This window comes from Laccaria bicolor, genomic scaffold (genome assembly GCF_000143565.1).
Source record: "Laccaria bicolor S238N-H82 LACBIscaffold_45 genomic scaffold, whole genome shotgun sequence".
NCBI lineage: Eukaryota > Fungi > Basidiomycota > Agaricomycetes > Agaricales > Hydnangiaceae > Laccaria > Laccaria bicolor.
In genome coordinates this window covers 345,770-365,783 of record NW_001889916.1, presented here as the reverse complement: position 1 = coordinate 365,783, position 20,014 = coordinate 345,770, and the positions used below count along the sequence as shown (strand labels likewise).

The 20,014-nt window shown below is 48.5% G+C and overlaps 4 protein-coding genes across 4 annotated transcripts; 2 read left to right on the top strand and 2 right to left on the bottom strand.

The window, feature by feature from the left end:
- Positions 1-1,515: 1,515 nt before the first annotated feature.
- LACBIDRAFT_332912 (uncharacterized protein) lies at positions 1,516-8,036 on the top strand (the record flags this gene model as incomplete). Its single annotated transcript, XM_001887481.1, has 17 exons — positions 1,516-1,641; positions 1,751-2,668; positions 2,722-2,737; positions 2,774-2,989; positions 3,066-3,550; positions 3,579-3,719; positions 3,785-4,528; positions 4,585-4,780; positions 4,838-5,163; positions 5,219-5,639; positions 6,009-6,451; positions 6,637-6,658; positions 6,702-6,791; positions 6,955-7,007; positions 7,274-7,435; positions 7,907-7,912; positions 7,956-8,036. The coding sequence occupies 17 exons, from the start codon at positions 1,516-1,518 to the stop codon at positions 8,034-8,036; spliced, it is 4,446 nt and encodes a 1,481-aa protein (XP_001887516.1).
- Positions 8,037-8,199: 163 nt separating this feature from the next.
- On the top strand, positions 8,200-10,822 carry LACBIDRAFT_186182 (carotenoid ester lipase precursor; the record flags this gene model as incomplete). Its single annotated transcript, XM_001887480.1, has 16 exons — positions 8,200-8,366; positions 8,419-8,594; positions 8,647-8,711; positions 8,762-8,780; positions 8,825-8,935; positions 8,991-9,056; positions 9,109-9,178; positions 9,230-9,320; positions 9,379-9,645; positions 9,701-9,738; positions 9,789-9,822; positions 9,928-10,026; positions 10,084-10,121; positions 10,172-10,286; positions 10,339-10,441; positions 10,490-10,822. The coding sequence occupies 16 exons, from the start codon at positions 8,200-8,202 to the stop codon at positions 10,696-10,698; spliced, it is 1,668 nt and encodes a 555-aa protein (XP_001887515.1). The 3' UTR covers positions 10,699-10,822.
- A 646-nt stretch (positions 10,823-11,468) lies between these two features.
- LACBIDRAFT_310387 (uncharacterized protein) lies at positions 11,469-13,723 on the bottom strand (the record flags this gene model as incomplete). The annotated part of the gene is made up of 11 exons (XM_001887436.1): positions 11,469-11,584; positions 11,637-11,903; positions 11,954-12,018; positions 12,070-12,118; positions 12,169-12,632; positions 12,690-12,731; positions 12,789-12,937; positions 12,987-13,055; positions 13,112-13,137; positions 13,197-13,316; positions 13,372-13,723. The coding sequence occupies 11 exons, from the start codon at positions 13,721-13,723 to the stop codon at positions 11,469-11,471; spliced, it is 1,719 nt and encodes a 572-aa protein (XP_001887471.1).
- Positions 13,724-14,941: 1,218 nt separating this feature from the next.
- LACBIDRAFT_332909 (uncharacterized protein) lies at positions 14,942-18,842 on the bottom strand (the record flags this gene model as incomplete). The annotated part of the gene is made up of 13 exons (XM_001887435.1): positions 14,942-15,610; positions 15,664-15,875; positions 16,177-16,387; positions 16,617-16,674; positions 16,819-16,910; positions 16,941-17,284; positions 17,370-17,538; positions 17,849-17,901; positions 18,112-18,175; positions 18,249-18,300; positions 18,410-18,480; positions 18,547-18,715; positions 18,802-18,842. 13 exons carry the CDS (start codon positions 18,840-18,842, stop codon positions 14,942-14,944), a joined length of 2,205 nt encoding a protein of 734 aa, XP_001887470.1.
- Positions 18,843-20,014: the final 1,172 nt, after the last annotated feature.

The following is a 20,014-nucleotide window of genomic DNA, read 5'->3' as shown; positions in this document are numbered from 1 at the left end:
AACGGGGTCAAACGACATGTGAGTGGTAAACGCAGTCAACGTACCAAGTCGAATACCGGCTCCGAGAAAGGCTGCACGAAGGGCGAAAAGCGTCGCTGGTTGTTCGATGTTACGGGCACAAAGTTCGCCAATGACGAGGGACAAATGCCACAAAGTCTTAAAAAGCGTCAAGAACTACGATGCTGTGTCGAATTAGCGCCTTCAATAAGAATTATTAGTTCAAGTTGGCGACGACGGGCTGGGGACTACACACCTTCACAATATCCCCCATATCCTTCATTCTTCTTTCTGAATGACATTTCGAACGCGTAGCGCCTTCAGAGTGATCACACACGCTGATTTTTGATATGTTGCGTGGACTTTAGGTGCTAAGTCGTTGCTCGTCTAGTTCAACATAAGGGTCAACTTGATTACTGACATCAGAGAAACCAGATACATACCTCCTTGCGGAACTCGATCCGCCTAGTCGTTGCTACGATTCTCGACTCATGAACGGTGGTGGTGATGGTACAAGACAAACGTTTTCTTTGATCAAGGCCAACCTTGCTCTCGACCGTCATCATCTTAGCAACAACTTGTCATCAGGTTCGTTCTCGGAATCTGGGTTGACGTCATGGAATGCATGCCTCTTCGTCGGTAGGTTGGATGTCTCGACTGCCATGTGATGGCTTTGTCGCAGGGAGCTTGGCTTCGGGGCATGATGACGAGGATGGCAGACATGCTTCAGCATTGCGGGCTTTCGGAGGATGTCACAACTTCGCGTTTGGAAAGCCACTTTCAGCGCACCAGAATAAAACACTAGGTTCAGGGAAAGGGTAGAATACGTCGGGTGAAAGGAAAAGCGCCACTACCGTCATGGGCGAGTACTGACTCGACCGCATTCTTCTTCCCCTTGTCCTTCAGCTCGTCCTCCCCATCCTTAGGCTCATTGAACAGGGTTGTTCATCGCATTCAGGTGGGACTGGAGGGCCGGCGTTCGGCTCTCTGCGGAAAGACGAGAGATAGGGCATTCGATGGGTCGTGGATGTAGCAATGGTGGTGCTCCTGGCGAAAGGCATCGTCGTCATGTTGAACCCTGCAGAACATGGAGGTCTGATTGAATCAACCCGGGCAAGTTATGAACGAATACGGAAACAGACGTCGTCACCTTGAAGAAAGCGGAGGAGGGTCCAGGATCGCTACCTTGTTAAGCAGTACCCCCCATTCCAAACATGATTCACCCATTTTGGACAAATGACGTGTTGATGTGCACGAGCGACGACAACCGTCGACGGTGTCCCGAGGCAAGTCCGTATTATTCTGACCCTAGCAAAACCCAAAGACGGGATTGATCTAGTATGCCCGGCCTCTGACATACAAATGCCTGATCGTCTCGCATCATCTCGGACAAACGAATCACATTGTTCAATGGAGAAAGACATACGACCCATGGTCGCATCATTTTTTTATTAGGGTTGCGTATCCCTTCTCAACGATTCCAAACTAATTTTGACAGGGATACACTATTCAGGAGTGATGCCAGACTACGTATATGCTTTACATGATTTCCTGCCAGAGAACGAGGATGAAGTTTCCTTTCGAGCTGGAGACCGGATAGAGGTCATCGAGAAGGACGACATGTACGGTGATGGCTGGTGGCAGGTGTGTATCTTTTTATCTAGACCTAGGCGCCGAGACATCCACTGGGGACAGTTGGATACGCCTTTCCCTCTCAATGAAAACAATTGATGACATTCTCATCTTCTCATAGGGACGAAATCTCAAAGGAAAGGTCGGCCTCTTCCCAAAAAGCTATACCGCTCCAGCTGCCCCATCTACCGAGGTCCCAGCGCCTCAATCGACCCCATCCGCTAGTGCTGAGACTTCATCCGCCCCCACCGGAGAGCCGGAAATCACCACCATCGCCTCTCCACAACCCAAAAAACTCACACCAACGTTCCTAAGTGGGCATCACGATGACGAAGGCTATGTGGAAGTCCCAGATAACGGAGATCTGCGGGGCAACGGAGACGAACTTAGAATGACAGATGTGCAGAGAACTATTGAGCAGCTTGCAAGGGGGGGCGCGGATGGGGAGGGAGGTTTCACATTTGCAAGCTCACATGGCGGGGACACGGAGACGGACGAGACGGACTTTGAGATGAGCGATACGGAACGTGCAAACGATGTGAACGGCGCGCAGGATTGGCATAAAGGCGCGCGGACGAAACTGGCTGAGAAGGCAAGGAGGGCGGTGGAGGAGGCTGAAGCGATCATGACTGGCATTATTGGGTCGTCTAGCGGTACTGGAAGGATGGTCAGTGCCCCTCCGATTGAGGCTGAGTGGAGCGACGAGGGCGACGACGAAGGGGGCCCTTTCGATCGGATGGATTTTACATCCCGGTCAAGCAAGGTCCAGAGGGAAAAACCTTACATCCTGGAAGAGGTCGAGGAGGTCGAGAATGGCGAGGCTAGCAAGGGTGGCCATGCCCAGGATTTGTCGATGGACGCGGCTACGACGATCACTCATTTATCCTCTGATTCTGGGGACCATCTGCAAGAGAAGGACGAGTTGGAGGCGCAAACCGCTACAAAGACATCATTCCCCGTCTTCCAGTCACCTCCTCCATCGAATTTGCCGCCTCTTTTGGACGAAAAGATCCCCTCTCCTGCCAGGTTACCATCGGCTGTGAGGGAACGGTTCGCTATTACACCCATCCCATCTCTGCACCGGACAAGCAGAAACCCAGTAGCATTCGTGAGTTGCCGTTATTCGGGTTACCCTCTCCAGCAGCAACGGACCCAACTGCTGCTTCACTATCAAAACACAACAGCGTTATGTCCTCGTTCTCGAGCAATGCACCGAGTGTTGCTCTTGCTCCTGCTTATCAACCTGTAGTGGAGGAAAAGGAGGTAGGGAAGAAGTACCCTAGCGAGTGGACAGTCGAAGAAGTCGTGGAGTGGTTGAAAAATAAGGAATTTGACCAAGCTATCTGTGACAAATTTATTGGTGAGCCCCACTTATCCACAAATATACCACGATATCTCATAAAGACGGGGTCAAATTATAGAACAAGAAATAACAGGCGACGTTCTCCTCGAACTGGACGTCAACCTACTCAAGACTGAAATCGGAGTAATGGCGTTTGGGAAACGCACGCGCATCGCAAACGCCATAACTGACCTGCGTCTCGGACCCCCCTCCATAGTCTACTCTGACCATCCAATGACGGAGATGCCGTCTCGCTCGTCACCCATGTACAACGCCTCCGACGCTCCACCACGCGTACATTCCAGCCAAAGTCACACTCACCATTCCTCCTCGGGGACGTCGGGGCATGATTCCTCGCAGAGCGTACAGAGCTCGCTTGGGAGCCCAATTGCGTATGGCGCTGGGATGCTACCCCAATTTAGCTTTGGTGGGCCGGGGCACTTTGGACCTGCAGTTGCTGAGGGTGGGTCGTCCTCTGGTGATATATACTCGCACTGGAATGGGCTTGAGATTCCGCCTGTTGTGGATGAGGGTGTTCCGACTGCGTTGACTTTTGAAGACGTTCAGGGCAAGAGCACGGTATGTTGCGTTTCTGCGGTTGATGTAGTTTTTGCTGGATGCTAATGGTGGTTTGAAGAAGGGCCGTCCGTCACAGTTGACACTTTCGCCTAGTGATGGTGCGCTGAAGGAGAAAATCATTTTGCAGCCTGAACAAAATGAAGATGAGGATCGTGGGCATATGGGTGAGGTTTGTGCTGCTTCTAGTGTTATCTTGATTCCGGAGATGACAATTGCTTCTTTATTTTATTGTAGGGAGAAGTTGAAGTTCCTCCACAGAGCATGCGTCGGCGGCGCCTAAATAGTCGCTCGCACGACTCGACTACATCAGGTGGCCATTCATCACCTAAGCACTCTATTGGTATCTCTTCACCAGGAGCGCCTACTCATAGCCATGAGGATAAAAACACTACCTCCTTGACAAACGGGTCAGTAAAGCAAGCTCGCGTGCGAAAGGACACGGATGGCGGTAAGCCTGGTAACACGTTGAGCTTGTTCGCAGTGCCATTCGCTGGGAAGAGTAGAAAGCCACCTCCAAGCGCCGGCGAGCACGAGTATCACGCTGAGAAGTCATCGATGTTCGGTCTTCCCAAGGGGATGTGCAAATCGTCATCTACTCACTCTCAACGACCGTCTACGCCCACCGGATCGCCAAAGGAGAAATTGAAAGAACCACAGTCTTCTTTCAAGGACCGCCACGAGAAAGGGCGAAAGGAGGAAGAGAGGAACGAGAAAGTTGCTGCTGATATTGAGCGATCGACTTTGAGGAAACGTGGCGTTTCTTCTGTTCAGCAGAGTAATGGGTCGTCGGTGGACGGAAAGAGTTTGATTGGAGTTGGAGGCGGTGTTACGCAGGGGCAGAGTATTCTTGGACAGATTGGAGAGTCTGATCACGTTGGGTGGATGCGCAAGAAGAGCGATCGGCATAATTCGTGGAAACTGCGGTATTTTGTGTTGAAGGGTCGGCATTTGTATTGGTTGAAGAGTTCTAGCGTTTCGGTGGGTGTTCTTGACGTTCATTTCTTAGATGGAGTTGAGCTGATTTCATGTTTTAGGAAACTCGGCTAAAGGGATACCTCGACATTATGGGGTACAAAGTGACCGTGGACGAGACTTTGGATCCTGGTCGTTATGGATTCAGAATTGACCATGACGCAGACAAACCGCATTTCTTCAGTTCTGATGAGAAGTCTATCATTCGCGAGTGGATGAAGGCGATCATAAAGGCTACAATTGGTCGAGATTACGCGAGTGTGTTGTTTCAGAGATCCCTCGTTTTTGATTTTGTTGACTTTATTCATTCTATAGAACCAGTCATTTCATCGTGCAAGATCCCAACGATTCCTCTGGTCGTCGCACAAGCCATGAATCCCGCTCCACGCCCGCCATCTCCAACTGCTCGCGATGCTACTCAAAGAGCACTCCGACGTGAAAATCCCAACCAGCTGTCAAGTCGTGACGCTCGTGTACTTATGGGGCTTTCTTCTCACATGGGTAGCGGCCAAACTCACTTGAATTCTTTCTTTGCTGAACATACGGCTATAGAAAACGATGAAACTGTCCCAAAGTCCCCAAAGTCTGCTCCCTCGATACCGTCGAGGGGGATGCGTAGAGCCAATTCTGTACGCTCAGCGGTGCGTGTTATCGGCCGTCATATACATGGTTGTGCTCATTCTTTTGTTGAAGCAGCTCAGCCCAGCTGATAACGCCTTGGTGGAATGGGCCAACTCCCATCTCTCTGCTTCTCTACAAGTCGAGGACCCCACCGTTTCTTTCTTTGGTGGTCTTGCGCTTCTGCGTCTTGCAGAATATATCAAAGGCAGGCCGTCTTCGCCCCCCGTTCCTGATTCTGCTTTCCCAGTTGGTCCCACGGACGACAAGCTCGACGGCCTCTTTCTTCTATTCGACTTTTTGCTCGACAATGACGTGACGATGGGGAGCGTGAGCATCAACGATATCCGACAAGGAAAGAGGGACAAGATCCTGCAGCTCCTGAAGGCGCTCAAGTCGTGGGACGACAAGAGGCGAGCTCTCGCCCAGACGATGAATGGAACGTTGAATCCCAGTGGTGGTGGGGCATTCTTGATGCCGACAGGCATGCAGTGGGCTAGTATGTGATCGTCCAAACTTGAAAGGTTCGGCAAGGCTGGAGGCATCATCTAGACAAGCTTTGATTGATTTTGAACGTAGCACGCTGCACGAAGTAGTCAGAGAAGAGTGGTCGGACATTGCCGGCCTATGGCAACCTATCGACGTCACACGTGATTCTACTCATTTCTAATTTTTTTGGCCGTGTCGGTGGCAGGTTGCTTGTCGATGTCGTAGTCGACGTTGAACGTTGAACGTTGAATCTTCGTTGATGGCAAACTTGTCCCAAACGCTCAGGCCCGCTCTCTTGGAATTTCCACCACATCAGCCACGGAATTTGAATCCTCGATGGCTCCGAGTCTAAGGTTGGACTTCATCAAATGGTTTCCAGTGTGTTTGATGTCCGTGTTGACCTTCGCGCCTTCGCTGAGCTTTCTCCCGCAGAGCATTCGCCCCATGAATTCGATTGAGTTTAGGCCTTCCGAGTACGAATTCAAGAGGCCTCAGCCCATGGTGCAGCTTTCGAGGGATCTTATCCCCAGTTTTGAAGCTGAGGCTCATCATCAGAAATACGTCCAACGTTGGTCGACCCTCGACCTCTGGCGGCGACTCTGCCGTGTCCTTTTGATTCGTGAATCGTCCCCATGCCATCCTAATTCTTTGGCCATCCAACATGCAATCGTTGTTCATTTCCCGAGTAGCCAACAACTTTGCTCATCACCTGTACCGAGTATCAGAAAACCTATCCCCCCTTCCACCCTCACATCTTCTTCTTCGCTGCGGTCCCTTCGTGAACCGTTGATCAGGGAGCTACCTCTACACACGATCTGGATGGTGCGTTTCTTAAACTTTTCTTAAATGCTACAACCAATGCCATTCCTCGGATAGGGCAACTTCAACCCTTGAGCTACGGCATTAGTTGCGCCCCTTTCCATACCTCTCTTCCTGTTTTCTCCCACTACCACCTCTACTCGACGCTCTGTTTCTCCTTTGCTCTCCAGTGGTCTTCCTATGTTTAGGAATGGCGTTTACTGAGATCAGGTGTGATTTTTTGTATTTTGCTTTCTGATACACGCTCACAGAGATTCCTCGTTCATCAAAGGCTTTCTATGGCAAACTGCCAAGATCGAGGATAACTGCGTTTTGAGAGATCGTACATATATGCGCGGTATCTGTGAGTCCTTTTACTCCGTCATAAGTGCATACACTCAATGGAGTCGCGTATAGTATTTCCAGGGGCAACATATCGGACTAACTCTCGGACCCTAGGCACCCTTCTAGACGTTGTTCCATGTTTTATGTAGTATAAGCCGATCCCAAGGTGACTTTTTGTATAGTTTGGCGCTGGAGACTCAACCTGACTGAGCGCGAGGTGGCTGGTACCTGTGGAGTATGACTAGATGCGATGGTCGAGAGAGGCATCGGTGCGCATCCATTTGACCATGTCGTTCGGTAGCAAACTCCCCTGATACGCGCTAACAAATCTCCCACACTGAAGTCAGTTGTCCGGTTACGCGCACATCGTCTCCCTTTTTCGGAGAAGACGCAATTTTAGGCGCTCCAATTACTCCTACCTATATTATTGATCTTATCTTGATTGGGTAGATCGACGGGCCGCGGCAGGCCCCAACTGTCCAAATCCTTAACTTACTGTAGCCCCGAATCCACCTCGAAGTCACAAGTCTTGCCAATGGCTGGGGAAATTTGCACGGTCTACATGAGGACGCCCGCTTCGAGAATTTCTGGTTGATGCCTACCTCCCGCCCTGGTGTTCGGGGCGCCAGGATCGTTTGTTGTCTGTACCAGTGTGTGCTTAAGGTGTGTTTTCCGTCTTCTTTCTTGATGACCTGAAAATCTGAGATAGTGCGTCGCTTATTGCTCATTGGATCAAGAGCGTCACAGTAATCTATTGAAATTGCTCGCTGGTACCTTCAATCAACATCTCTGTGTCATCCCGCAGAGCGCTGAATCGAAGACAGTATCTCCATCAGGGTCTGGTATAGGAATTTGAACTTCGAATGAAACCCCCACCCGCAACCGCATCAATTCTACCATCACGTTAAGGGGAAATTAACCCTTTCAACTCGTCCGCATCATGCACCGGGTACTCGACCCATTGGGAGTTGCAATGGAGATATTCGATACAGGGCCGGCGCAGCTGAAGACAATATCTGCATTCTTTGAGGTTGGCTTACGGGCGTTGAAATTGCGCAGCTGTCTCGTGACTTTCCCTTCACTTGTTGAGGTTTTCTGACTCGGAACCCGACATTTTACTACCACCGTAATTAGTGGTTTGTAAGTTTTGTTTCCAGATATCATCAATTTGTCTCACATTCAGGTTCTTCTCAGGTCCGCCGAGGCCGCTCTCCGGTGCCATCATCATGCGTCCATCTGGCATCTTTTTCAGAAGGAAATTTGAATCTCAATCTATTGGTTGGCGCCTACGGAAGGTCAGAGCCGGTATGACGTTAACTTCAAAATGACGGGATCAGTGCCCAGAATAAGTCAATATCCTTCAGCTATAAATTGTACACCTGGTTGACGTTTCGTCAGCCTGCTATTGACTTCAAATGGGCTTCGTCATGATCGGGCTCACCAGGATTCTGCCATATATCTTGTTTTTCATTTCCTCGTCCCAGCTTACCGAGGCCTCCCAAGGTCCGATTGTTGCTTTGGACTATGGTTCGTTCCAGGGAAATTTAACGGGAGACTCGGTGAAATTTTTGGGGATTCCGTTCGCTGCACCGCCGTATGTGATTCCACTCGTTCTCGGTACCGATCTCTCACGCCCTTTTATAAAGTGTCGGAAAACTCCGTTTTGCGCTACCTAATGCACCAATTCCGTTCAAGGGCGTTCGTCAGGCGACTTCCTTCGGAGCGGCATGTTTTCAACAGTCACTAGGCGTAAGCGCAGAGGACTTGGCTTCCCTTGGTATAACGTCCCCTGTGCCGACACCTGCTTCAGTTTCTGAAGATTGTTAGCCCTGCCTTTCGCACATCTTCACGTCATAATAACTTATTGCATTTAGGTCTCTTCATCAACGTGTTCAAGCCGGCGAACATCCCTGAGGGAAAGAAGCTCCCAGTTGTTTTTGTACGCTGCCAGTTCTCACTTTTCTCTCGAGTCTAACATGTATTTATCAGTGGATTTATGGCGGCAAGTGTCTCGTCCCTGAACCCCATTGTATTGAATTGAACATCTTCCAGGGGCTTTTCAGGCGGGAGATAGTGCTTCATACCCGGGTGATGTGATCGTGGCTCGCTCAGTTGCGTTGGGAGAACCAGTGATCTACGTATCATCGAACTACCGTCTTAGTGGTGAGTCTTATTCTTTCTCATGAATTGTCAACCATTCACACTTTGTACGATGAAGCTTTCGGATTTTTGCAAGGTAAAGAAGCCAGGAACGCGGGGCTAGGAAATATTGGTCTCAGAGACCGTAAGTGTGTTCACTCTTTAAGAAAACTTTGTTTCACGTTCTTCCCCGTTAGAACAATTTGCTCTTCGGTGGCTTCAGAAGTACATTTGTGCGTTTGGAGGAGACCCGCAAAAAGTGATGACGTATGTTGCAGAGTTTCCATGAATCTTCAAATGCTGATCCACTTCCAAAAGCTGGGGGGAGAGCGCAGGGGCTATGTCTGCGAGCTTCCACTTTCTCGCTAATGACGGGAATGCGCAAGGCCTTTTCCGCGGTTCATTCATGGTATCGCTCTCAATCTCACATGGAGCGAGTCGAGTGTTAAACGTTAATTGGCCCACAGGAGTCAGGCTCTCCCTCCTTTCTGAGAGACATTACCGCCAACCAGAAGTACTTTGACCAGCTCGTAGTAGACGCGGGATGTAGGGGTGCTGCAGACCCTATAGCCTGCCTACGCACCGTCCCATTTGATACACTCGGGGACGCTATCAACAAATCTCCTAGTTCATTCTCTTATATAAGCATGACACTTCCGTGGGGACCTTCTATTGACGGGCAGTTTTTCAAGCGTGCTCCTCAACAATCTCTGCTTGAGGGCCTGTATGCAAAGGTAAGTGATTGAAATTGATGATTTACGAATGGGAAAGATTGATTTTATAATACAGGTACCATTCGTAAATGGTGATTGCGATGACGAGGGAACGTAGGTGTATTCACTTTGAAGCCGTCTCTTCGTAACTCGGTTCTCTTCAGGCTCTTCGCGTTCGCCAATATGAATATAACGTGCGTCCATTACTCTTCCCCAGATCTCATACCTTTCTTAGCGATCCACAGGACGAACGACGAATACCTTGGCTATTTGAAGTCCAAGTAAGATCATTATGTTCATGAGAGTACCATTGCCGTAAATTTCGAGCATAGTTACCTTCCCGGAATTTCTGACGACCAATTGGCTGCCCTTGCTAAAGCCTATCCTGAAGACCCAACTCAGGTACGCTTACGGAACACGTTATTAGACTTATAACCATTTTTTTCAACCTTATCTTAGGGAGCTCCATTCGACACAGGAACAGCAAATGCGCTCACGTTCGTACTTTTTCATTCGCATTGAACGTTCTTGCTTATAATTTTTTCAGCCCTCAATTTAAACGCATCGCTGCCATACAAACAGACCTATTCTTCCAGGCACCTCGAAGATTCTTTTTCAAAATAGCGTCTAAAACCCAACCCACATTTTCATTTTGCAAGTCTGTTTCCTTCCCATAATCGAGTCAACTAACACATGGGATGTTCAGCATACAAGCGCGGAAAGGCTACACCGTACCTAGGCGCGGCTCATGCGTCTGATCTTGCAGAATTCTATGGCACTGGTACACAACCAGATTTAATCGGCATGGATGCGATGAGTGAGCGCCTTCTCGACTCTTTACACTCCGATGTTGATTCCTTTGAAGTCAATTTCGCGAACACACTCAACCCGAACACCAAGAACACGAAAAGCTTACTGTCTAAAATCAATTGGCCTCGCTGGGAATCCTCAGCCGTCGCTCACCCTTTGTTCACCTTCGTCGATCCCGCCCCCGCCGTTAACGTTACTTTTGATAACTTCAGGACCAAAGAGATTGACCTATTGACCACAATAGCTTTGGCGTTGTTCGGTTGAGTTTGACGGTTGAACGTCGAAGCTGAGGTTCCTGGGGTGGGTTATTTCGAGAATTAATATACAGCTTTCGCGAGGTATATGTTTTAAATATTTGGTGTTCGGTTAATCGATTTTTTAAGGAAAGAGGTTACTGGTCCAATAGCGATATGTATTTCGTGACTCGCAGGGTCTTGGGTTGTAAATGGTTGTTACAATTTTTCTCAGGTATATCGAGAAGCACTTCTGATCGCCCAGCAGTCTGGCCATTAGAAAAAGCCGTGCAGTGCCGTGCATAGCCGTGCACAACCAACAGTGCGGGGGAGCTACCATGCACTGCCATGCACCGTCATGCCTACCGTGCATTACCGTGTATTTTTAGCGATGACCAGTCAAGATGGTAAATTTTGGGCTACCACCAGTTCGGTCATGAGGGCGTTTTTGATCAACATCGCGAAAGACACCCAGGCCGCGCTTCGCGAAATACTTGCCTTCCCCTCGTTCTCCGAGGTCAGGTGAAAGTTAGCCATCTGAAGCTTCACATAATTTCAACGTCAACACTTTTAGATGCAGATGGATATCAAGAGGACTGCGTTTTTCGAGGAAAAGGGGGCACTGCCCACATTGATGCTACAATCGATACTACACAATATACAAAATTTGATACAAGCTTTCGAGATAGATGATCTATGAGGAATTGAAAAGTGTTTCTGTGAGATGATCGCAATTTCTGATGAGCGTAGGTTGAAAAGCACAACCCACAATGACTGCGAGAATCGGGGATGATCATTTCTCTAAAATGATCCATCAACAAATAATGATACGGTATGGCCACCTCTCAAAATATCCATAGGCCGCGGGTAGCGAACAGCTTTCATCACCGCTTCTGCTAAGGACCGGCCACCACACACTTGTAAAAAATAAGCTGAAATTATTGAACCATGAAACAGCTGATGGCGCACCGTTGACGGAAACTGGTCCGGAGGCCTCTTGAACCTCTTCTCCCAATAGGGTTTGGAGGTCTGGCCTGCCAATCCCAACTGATACGCCAGGAACAGAGAATCCATAAGAATATGACCCCGAAAATTCGATTTTCTCTGCGATACTATCGACAGGAAAAAGCCCTTCGGCGTACTTCCCAGTGATATAGATTTGGACGTCGACGGATAATCCTGGGACAAAACCATGTAAGCATTGGCTGAGGGAGTCTTTGATCCAGTGTATATTTTCTTTTTCCGATGGTTAGCGTTGAAAACACGTATTTGGGGTGCTGACATACCTGATTCCCGGATCGACCATACAAAGACAACCCGTCGGCACGTCGTTTCTCCACGCCTTGCTTGACTTTGATTTGTGCTTAGACAGGAAATGGGAGCCTTTGAAGAGAGGACTCACCCAATCAAATCGATAAGGAGAGGAAGTATGAATGCAATTCCAGAACCCCCTTGAATAGGTTAGCCAAATAATTGAGTGTGTCAAAAAGGTTAATCGTACCAGCAATGAGGATAGAAGTAGAGTACCCAACAAGTGCAGGGGGAGAATCATACGGACCATCCAAAAACACTCGGAACTTTTCCCCCTCTGTTGCTCTGTCCCGCAACTTTCGTGTGAAGCCGTCATGCACCCGAGCATAAAAAATGAGCTTGTTCCCAGATGGAGAAGGATCAGGGCCATAAGTCGTCGATATCGTGAAAGGGTGGGCCTCAAACGGCCAGGACGAGACTCCGGGGAACGAGAGATAGCTGCATTGACCGGCTGCCCAGCGAAAATGACTTGGTCGGCGAAGGGTGATACGGAGAAATTGAGGAGAGAGAACATCAACGGACGCATCATAGTCTTCCGACGTTGAAGGTGTTGGTTTGAAGTAACCGAAATTGAATATAATGATGCGCGCAAAATGCATGAAACGATCTAAACCCCAAAGTATCATTGCGGGTAAGATTCCATAGTAGGCCATACTGATTAATAAGATTTATTTATTAGTTGGCATACCCCTAAAGAAATTTGGCACTTACTGAATATCCTTCAGGTGAACATATGTAGCAACGAGAAACATCCTTTTCGTTCGCTAGTGAGTCGGAAGCCAACATCCCCAGAAGAGGATAGATACTCACAAGACGAGGACGCAGTGTACGACGAAAAAGAATTGATAAGCACGCTCACGCACAGGGCGAATACTAACGATGCTTAATAGCGCGAGGGAGCTGAGGGCAAACAAGCCTACACGGACCAACGGCAAGGTAGCTGGGGCACCCGTTTTCATCTACATAGAGGATAAGTCAACAAGGTGCTATTTTGCGTGAAAAACTTACCTTGCCAAGAGCGTGAAGCCAAACCATAACACACAAGACGCGAGCCGTCATTCTGTGGAGATAGCTCAACTAGATACAAATAGTTAGAGTGCTCTCCTCCGTGACTTTGAAACACTCTTTTGTACCTTGATGTAGCTGATGCCAGTAATCCCTACACAACATGACATCGTAAGAGATAGAAAGATAGAACGGAAAAGTTGTACAACTGACATGAAATAATGTTATTGCGGGTACCCAAAGCAACAATAATGGGGATCTGCGACGCTGCGATATCGCCAGCCCTGTTTCCGAAATAATGTGGTTCAAATTTAATTCCAGTGGTTGAAGTTGCTAACGAGACATGATTTTAAGTTGAGCGATCAAGAATAAAGATGAAAAAACTCACTGTTAACCAATGCGAACACAAAGAGCAGAGATATGTATGCCGCCGTCAAGGCGACCTCTACCAGATTCAAAGAATACGATAATCCGAAGGAGATCGTCCACCTAAACCCGATAGAACGGGTTACATCCGCCACAGCAAGCGGAATCCTTTGCAGAGATACAGCTCCTCGCTTGGCGGGGCGAGTGAGAAAGATGTAGAAAAGGTTGAGAACATGGAACAGAGATACGGCGGCAATCAGACCAGCGATCACCCCAACCACTTCCTTCGGATACAACGCAGCACGGGAAGCGCGCAACTGCTTGTCGAGGGCAGAATTGGAGAGAGCGATGCCAACGACGGTGGGCTCCCCCATGATGATTGAGGTCCTGCCAGTGGGCTTAGAAAAGTCATCTTTTATATGTAGAAAGCAAGGGTCACCTGGACGTTGCGCCACTCATCAATTTCGCCATAGCCCCTTCAAGGGTTAATCCTATTCCTGGCCAGCGCATGCAATATGTATCCGCCTTCTTTTCGGCGGTTCTTGGAAAAACCTTTCGGAAAAGTCGCAGTTTGTAGGGGGTCATGACCCAAGCAAAGCGTCGAATTTTCATATTGGTTGTAAGGCTGCCAAGTTGCATTGAATAGATATTCAACGCGAGCACAAGCAAAGAATCTCGAATGATCTTTCCAATAGGTACGTGAGTGACGTCCCCGTGAAGGTCTTGAGCACTGACTCCGTCATCGGGGAAATTTTATCGTGAGTATAAAAGAATTGGCGTGCGGAGCCGGAGGGACCAAGGTTTGCAAGGAGACGGGAAGAGAGGCAATTGCTGCGCCGAAGTTGTTTGAAGGCCAGGGAGCTTTGAAGGACGATCGGAACAAGAGTACGAAATGCGATCAGGAATGCCGCTTTGTCATTGTGATGACAGCTTGCTGAGCGGCACCGAGCTGTTTTCTTCCCTTCTTTTTGCTATCAATGCACTTCTACAGTCCCTCACTTCCCTATTCCACCCTCTATTTTGTATCTGGTATGTTTTCCTAGGGCCATCTTTGGATCATCCGAATCACTGATTTCATGTCTAGACTTCCTGATAACGACGACGACGACCTCTCTTACCCGTGTGAGAGGTTCCAGCTGTCCTTGAAGCTTGAAGGACAATGGGGAGTCTGGGGACCCGGTGAGTGACTCCCCCCGCTGCTAAAATATGTAGGACTGACATACTGCAATAGGAGCTGTAGTGCCGGCGCCACGTCACTTTGCCCTTTGTTCGACGCCAGGATTTGTGCTGCGGTCAGTCGTTTTGGCTAGGTATCGAAATTGATTATTTCCCCAGGATGCAGGTCTTATATATTCCCTTCATCAGTCCTTAACTTGTATTGCTGTTTGTTGTATCGGAGGTCCCTTCGCCGCACATCAAATTGAAGCGTTTGGGAGCTTCGCCGTTTTCAATCTCGAATCAGGTATCCTTTCCGCGTTAATATTCAATCTAACAATCTGCTTTTAGGTTCTACAAATACAAGTTTATTCCCTATACGACAAAAAGCCCAAAAGATGGAGAGAAAGAAAGAAAATATAACAAAATTGATAACTTTAAAGGTTATAAATTCGAGGCTGCGTGCAGTAGGCGGCGAAGTTGTTCTGAGAGATAAACGCTACACCGAGGGGAGCCAGGATATCGAAACCCAATTTCCTGGAGCCAAGGCAGACTTTGAGGACCTCACAGCGGTTGCGCTCCGTGACAGCGGTCTCAATAGCTATACTTCCCAGTGGCTGGCGTGGATCTGATGAGGAGTATCGAAGGACAAAGCTTGGGGCATCATCGATGAATTGCCACTCTTTATCGACCGCCCGAAGATAAGTGGTGTTCCCAGAGTCTTGGAGTGAAAAGTTGAGATAGGGTGAAATTTGATAAGTCCCTGTCATGCATGGGACGGGAACTGAAGTTGAGTTTATTGTGGTTACGCATTGCGCTGAGATGGCATTGTTTTTTCCGGGGGAGGCGATTGATACGGATTGGATGTTTGGTCGGAGGTCGGCGGGAACGACCCCTTGTGATGCTGCGCCGGCGAATGAGAGCGTTTGGGTTGATGCGTTTGGGTCGTTCGTCATTACGTAGTCGAAGTAGTGGATTTTGGCTGTTGAGTCTGGGGTTTCGGGGTAATAGAATGTCATGAAAGGCTGTCGAGAAGAACCGAGTGAGGGAGATTGGATGATGGCTTCTCCCGCGAAAGAGTCACCACAGAGGTGTGTCCATTGGTACTATAAGTGTGATTCGTTAGCAGGGGTATTCGCGTAAATACATTTCGTCTTACCTGTTGGGCGAGAGGCAGGCCAGCAAATGGGGCAAATAATGGGCCAGCGCACATGGCGAAGGCAATGGGAAGGACGATTGTGAGATGGAAGGTCCTCTTCAAATACTTGATGAATTTCTCATATAGTAACTTGTCCATTGGGGACGCTGTCGTCATTTCACGGGTCTTCCACCATCTTACGAGCTCAAAGTAACTGGTCCACACCAGTTCCACTGACGTACACTGATTGACCGTGTCAGGGCGGGTAGAGCGATGAGCGCGGTGAACATACGACATGGAAAATGGTTTCCACAACTTGTGGTGGGCGGTCACTATATTACGGTGGTTGGGTTTTGACCCTCCTTCCACGTCTGAAATCGAGGAGCGTCAGAGTTTGTCATTCGCAGTTCGGACGTGACGGATACGAACATCCCAAAATCCAGGCGGCTTGAAGTGACGAAACGGAGAGCCACACAACGATGACTGTTTGACGACTTGAACTTTGACACACACACAGTTTGGTGTTCGACTTACCACCTAGCCATTGGAGGGGTGACCAGGAAGCGCGCCGTGTTTCCAAAAGATCTTGTTTGCAGGAGTTTGGTCGCCCAGTCAGTAAAAATCGGACACCAGTATAGAGATACCGGGGCAGGCTCTTGAAGTAATTGCATATATCGGTCGATCGCTTGATGAGTAATTCGCCGACGGCAAGGAAGGGCGGTATTATAGAGAAGACTGAAGTCACCTAGAATTGCAATATGGTTAAACGCAGACGGTTATGATCATCGGACCATTATTACCTGGCCATAGTTGAATTGATAACCATCGAATGTTAACCCTCTGGCTATGCCAAGGGACCAACTCCAATGAAAACACAAAACAACGAGGAAAAGCATCCACGGGTGAGACTGCGTGATAATGGACCTAGCGGTCTCATGTTATCCCATCGAGCGTGTTAAGATCAAATGACCTACCAACACGCCATCGGTACATGCCAGACGGTTAAGAAAATTCGCTTCCATGTTGGGAGACCTAGCAGTTCATCTTGCCAGGTTTGGTATTCATAAAATATGTCGTATCTGTGGCGAACTAGATAGATTCCGTATATCCAGAGGCCTAGCGACACCATTCCCAATCCTCCTCTTTCCTCGATGTCGTTTATTAAATCCCGCTTACCCATTAAGGACGCCGATAAAATTGGATGCGAGTTGGAACTCAGTCCACAGAGATAGTGTCATTCCCCGGCAGAGTGGACTATTGCTGAAGGCCTTTGTGTAGAAAGACGTCATGAGACTCACAAACAGCCAGAGAAAGGGTAGGATCAGGCCGAGGTACCGCACAACGGCCTTAGACGACGCCAGCTTCTTAAAAAGAGTATTCGGACGGCGGAAAACGTCTCGAAATGAAGAATAGACAAGGTAGACTGTTATCGGTGAAGCAGTAACGGCGACAGCATAATGAGCATCGAACAAGGAGAGGTTCTCGCTCCCAATGCTTGACGCCGTTGCGATGAGAATGGGATAGACTTGCGATATAAGCATAAAGATCGAAGTCTTGAGGTCATCCTCAGGCTCTGACCAGCGTAGGAGGATCGCTATTATCTCGAGATGTGGCATATGTTTAGAAAGTTCCGCGAGGGTAACTTACGAAGAAAAATATTGATGGCCATATCTGTGTTTATACATACGTCAGAGAAGTCGCCCATTTTTCGAAGACACTGAACATACTGGACACTCCTACTGCAATTCCTCCTACATCTGGGTCAACGAGGCCAGTACGAATCGTCTGAGCAGTAAGGCAAGGATCAGGTAGACTAATGGAATTCATGGTCGAGTGGATTAGAGGAACTTTGGTGTAATAGAGATGGAAGAGGCGGATATTTGGGGTTTTCCTCAACTTGATGTTGTGCGGTTGTTACCATATCTATAGTTGTAATGATTGAATGTGTGTTCTCATGATCTACGCGGCAATGTCAGAAGTAAGGGGAGGAGGAACTAATAATGTTACTTGCTTTGGGCTGGCTTCGGACAGCCTCGACCTCGATTTGGGAAAAACTGACGATCGTGAGGCAAGATTTCATTGTTTCCAGGTACCCGCGACAGTAAGATTGACATCTGTCTGTCCTTTCTGCGGATTCTCTCGTCATTTGCACAACATTTCCAATTTTACACTGCCCTGTGAGAATATTTAATTTTAGGGTACGTACGCGGGGCAACTCGAGTCGTGTCCAATTCATTATCAATCGACACCTGACGTTAGCTGCTTTAAGAAAATAGTGAAGGAATAAAACAATCATACTTTTGTACAACGCTCACGAGAAAACGGCAGATAAATCATAGGCGCCGAACAACGTCTAGGTGTGAGGCTCACGACCACCAAGCCGAGTTGTTTGGTGTAGGACAGCCTTAGAGAGGGAAAGGTGCAGACTCGACAGATGAGGCTTAGTGAAAGACATGCAAGGCCACTTACCTTGAGGCAGCGCAAACGACTCAACTAGGCAACTTGGAGGCGGTTCCGAGGAATCGGCGAGGATCTGGCAATGGGAACGTTCGTCAACACCATAAGAATATAGAGAAGAAAATTAGCCACTTCATGAGAAACCGTACCTCGAGGACGATTTTCAGACGATTCGGATAATCGGATTCATGTAGATGTTGACTTTCAAAACTTAGTTGTTTTGCTCAATTGCTGTCAGACAAATAAAGCAAGCCATCACAAGCCATCCCACACAACAAAAGATTCCCGTCCAACCGCCCTCCTTACGCACTGTAGATCAATGGCAATGTAGTAATCCATTCCCAACCTCAGGTTAACGTCCTCACGTTTCCACTCGAGCCCCTAGTTGCCACAAAAGCCATCTTATAAAGGTCGAAGACCCAATCCGTTACCAGCACTTGAACGCACAGACAGGGTGCCTTTGACGAGCCACTGCCATGGCACAGTACTTTGGCACCTGCCGGCGCATGGACTCTGAGAATGGAAGGTATAAGTAATACTATAAATAGCCGCCCATCTATTAGTTGTCCTCAGATTCAACACATGCAAACGCTCCACTGAAAACCATCGAGACCTTCTAGGGGTATTACCAGTACAGGGCTGAGCATGGAATTCAAACTTCAGGGGAGGTATCTCAGCGTATAATTTTTTAAGAATACTTACCCCGCCGGCTGCCCATGATCCAACTGCCACACTGGTGACATTCCGCGTGATGCTCACCAGAATATATACCTGCTTTTGAAGCCTTTCTATCCCTATCACTTCCAAAAGAACGAAAAGGATCGATGTGACCCGACATCTCTGTGTTATTGTTCTCTATTTCTCAAGGTCATCGAAGAGGGGAGACGAGGCACCGCCGACGTATAAGATCGACTCAACGTTAGTGCTGATAAGGTTCGGCAACGTCAAAAGACGGAAACTAGACCTATTAGTTGTCAAGGTTGGATGAAGGAGAGGGGCGGCCATTGTTTCATTGAGTCGACATAGCGAGAGTGTCAAGAGGGGCAAAAATGGCATTGCTATTGAACAACAATGAACGAGAACATTTGCGCAGATCAATCGATCACGGTTCAACAGGCCCAATCTAAAAGCTACCAGGCATCAGATAAATCGAAATGGATCATAAACTTCGAAATGCTTCTCTGCAACGATTCGAAGTCACTCGTTCAGACCTCTATTAACTCTGATCCTTGCCTGCTGAACCATCAAGTAACTCCCCGAGTTCGAACTTGTTCTTGCCAGTTTTACATTCTATGGTTCACAAAAAAGCTCGATGGAGTCCTGTGAGACGTCGTAGGCAGCAGCAATTGTGTGAGAGGCGGCGTGAGCATGTGAAAGTCGCACGGTTACGCCTTTCCTCATCAATGCCATCACGTGATAATCCGATCTCTTCTATGTTTTCCTAGGCCCATCTTTGGATCATCCGAATCACTGATTTCATGTCTAGACTAAGACTTCCTGATAACCACGACAACGACTTCGAATCAACTCGCGAGCATGCCTCCACCCCGAATGCATTGTTTCACTCACCCTCACCCATTGACCCCCCCGCCTGTCTCTTCCTCGCATAGCTCGTCCCTCACGCGTCTCGTCTCTCCCCTGGCTTTCGCGATACCCCATCCTTGTCTGGATGGCGGACGTCATCGCCGCCGCTCGACTATCACCAATGTGAATTTGTAGGGCCCTCATGCCGCCCGTTCCTGTTCCGACGCCTCCACCAACAACTCTGATCTCTTCTTTCGAGAACCATGGATACGGTACTTTCAACACCCTACTTCCCCGTCGAAAAAACGCTACTGGATCGTACGCCGGCCAGGTCATACATATCTGTTCTTGACCAAGGGTCGTGATCGATAGTCATGGCTGTTCTTGACCA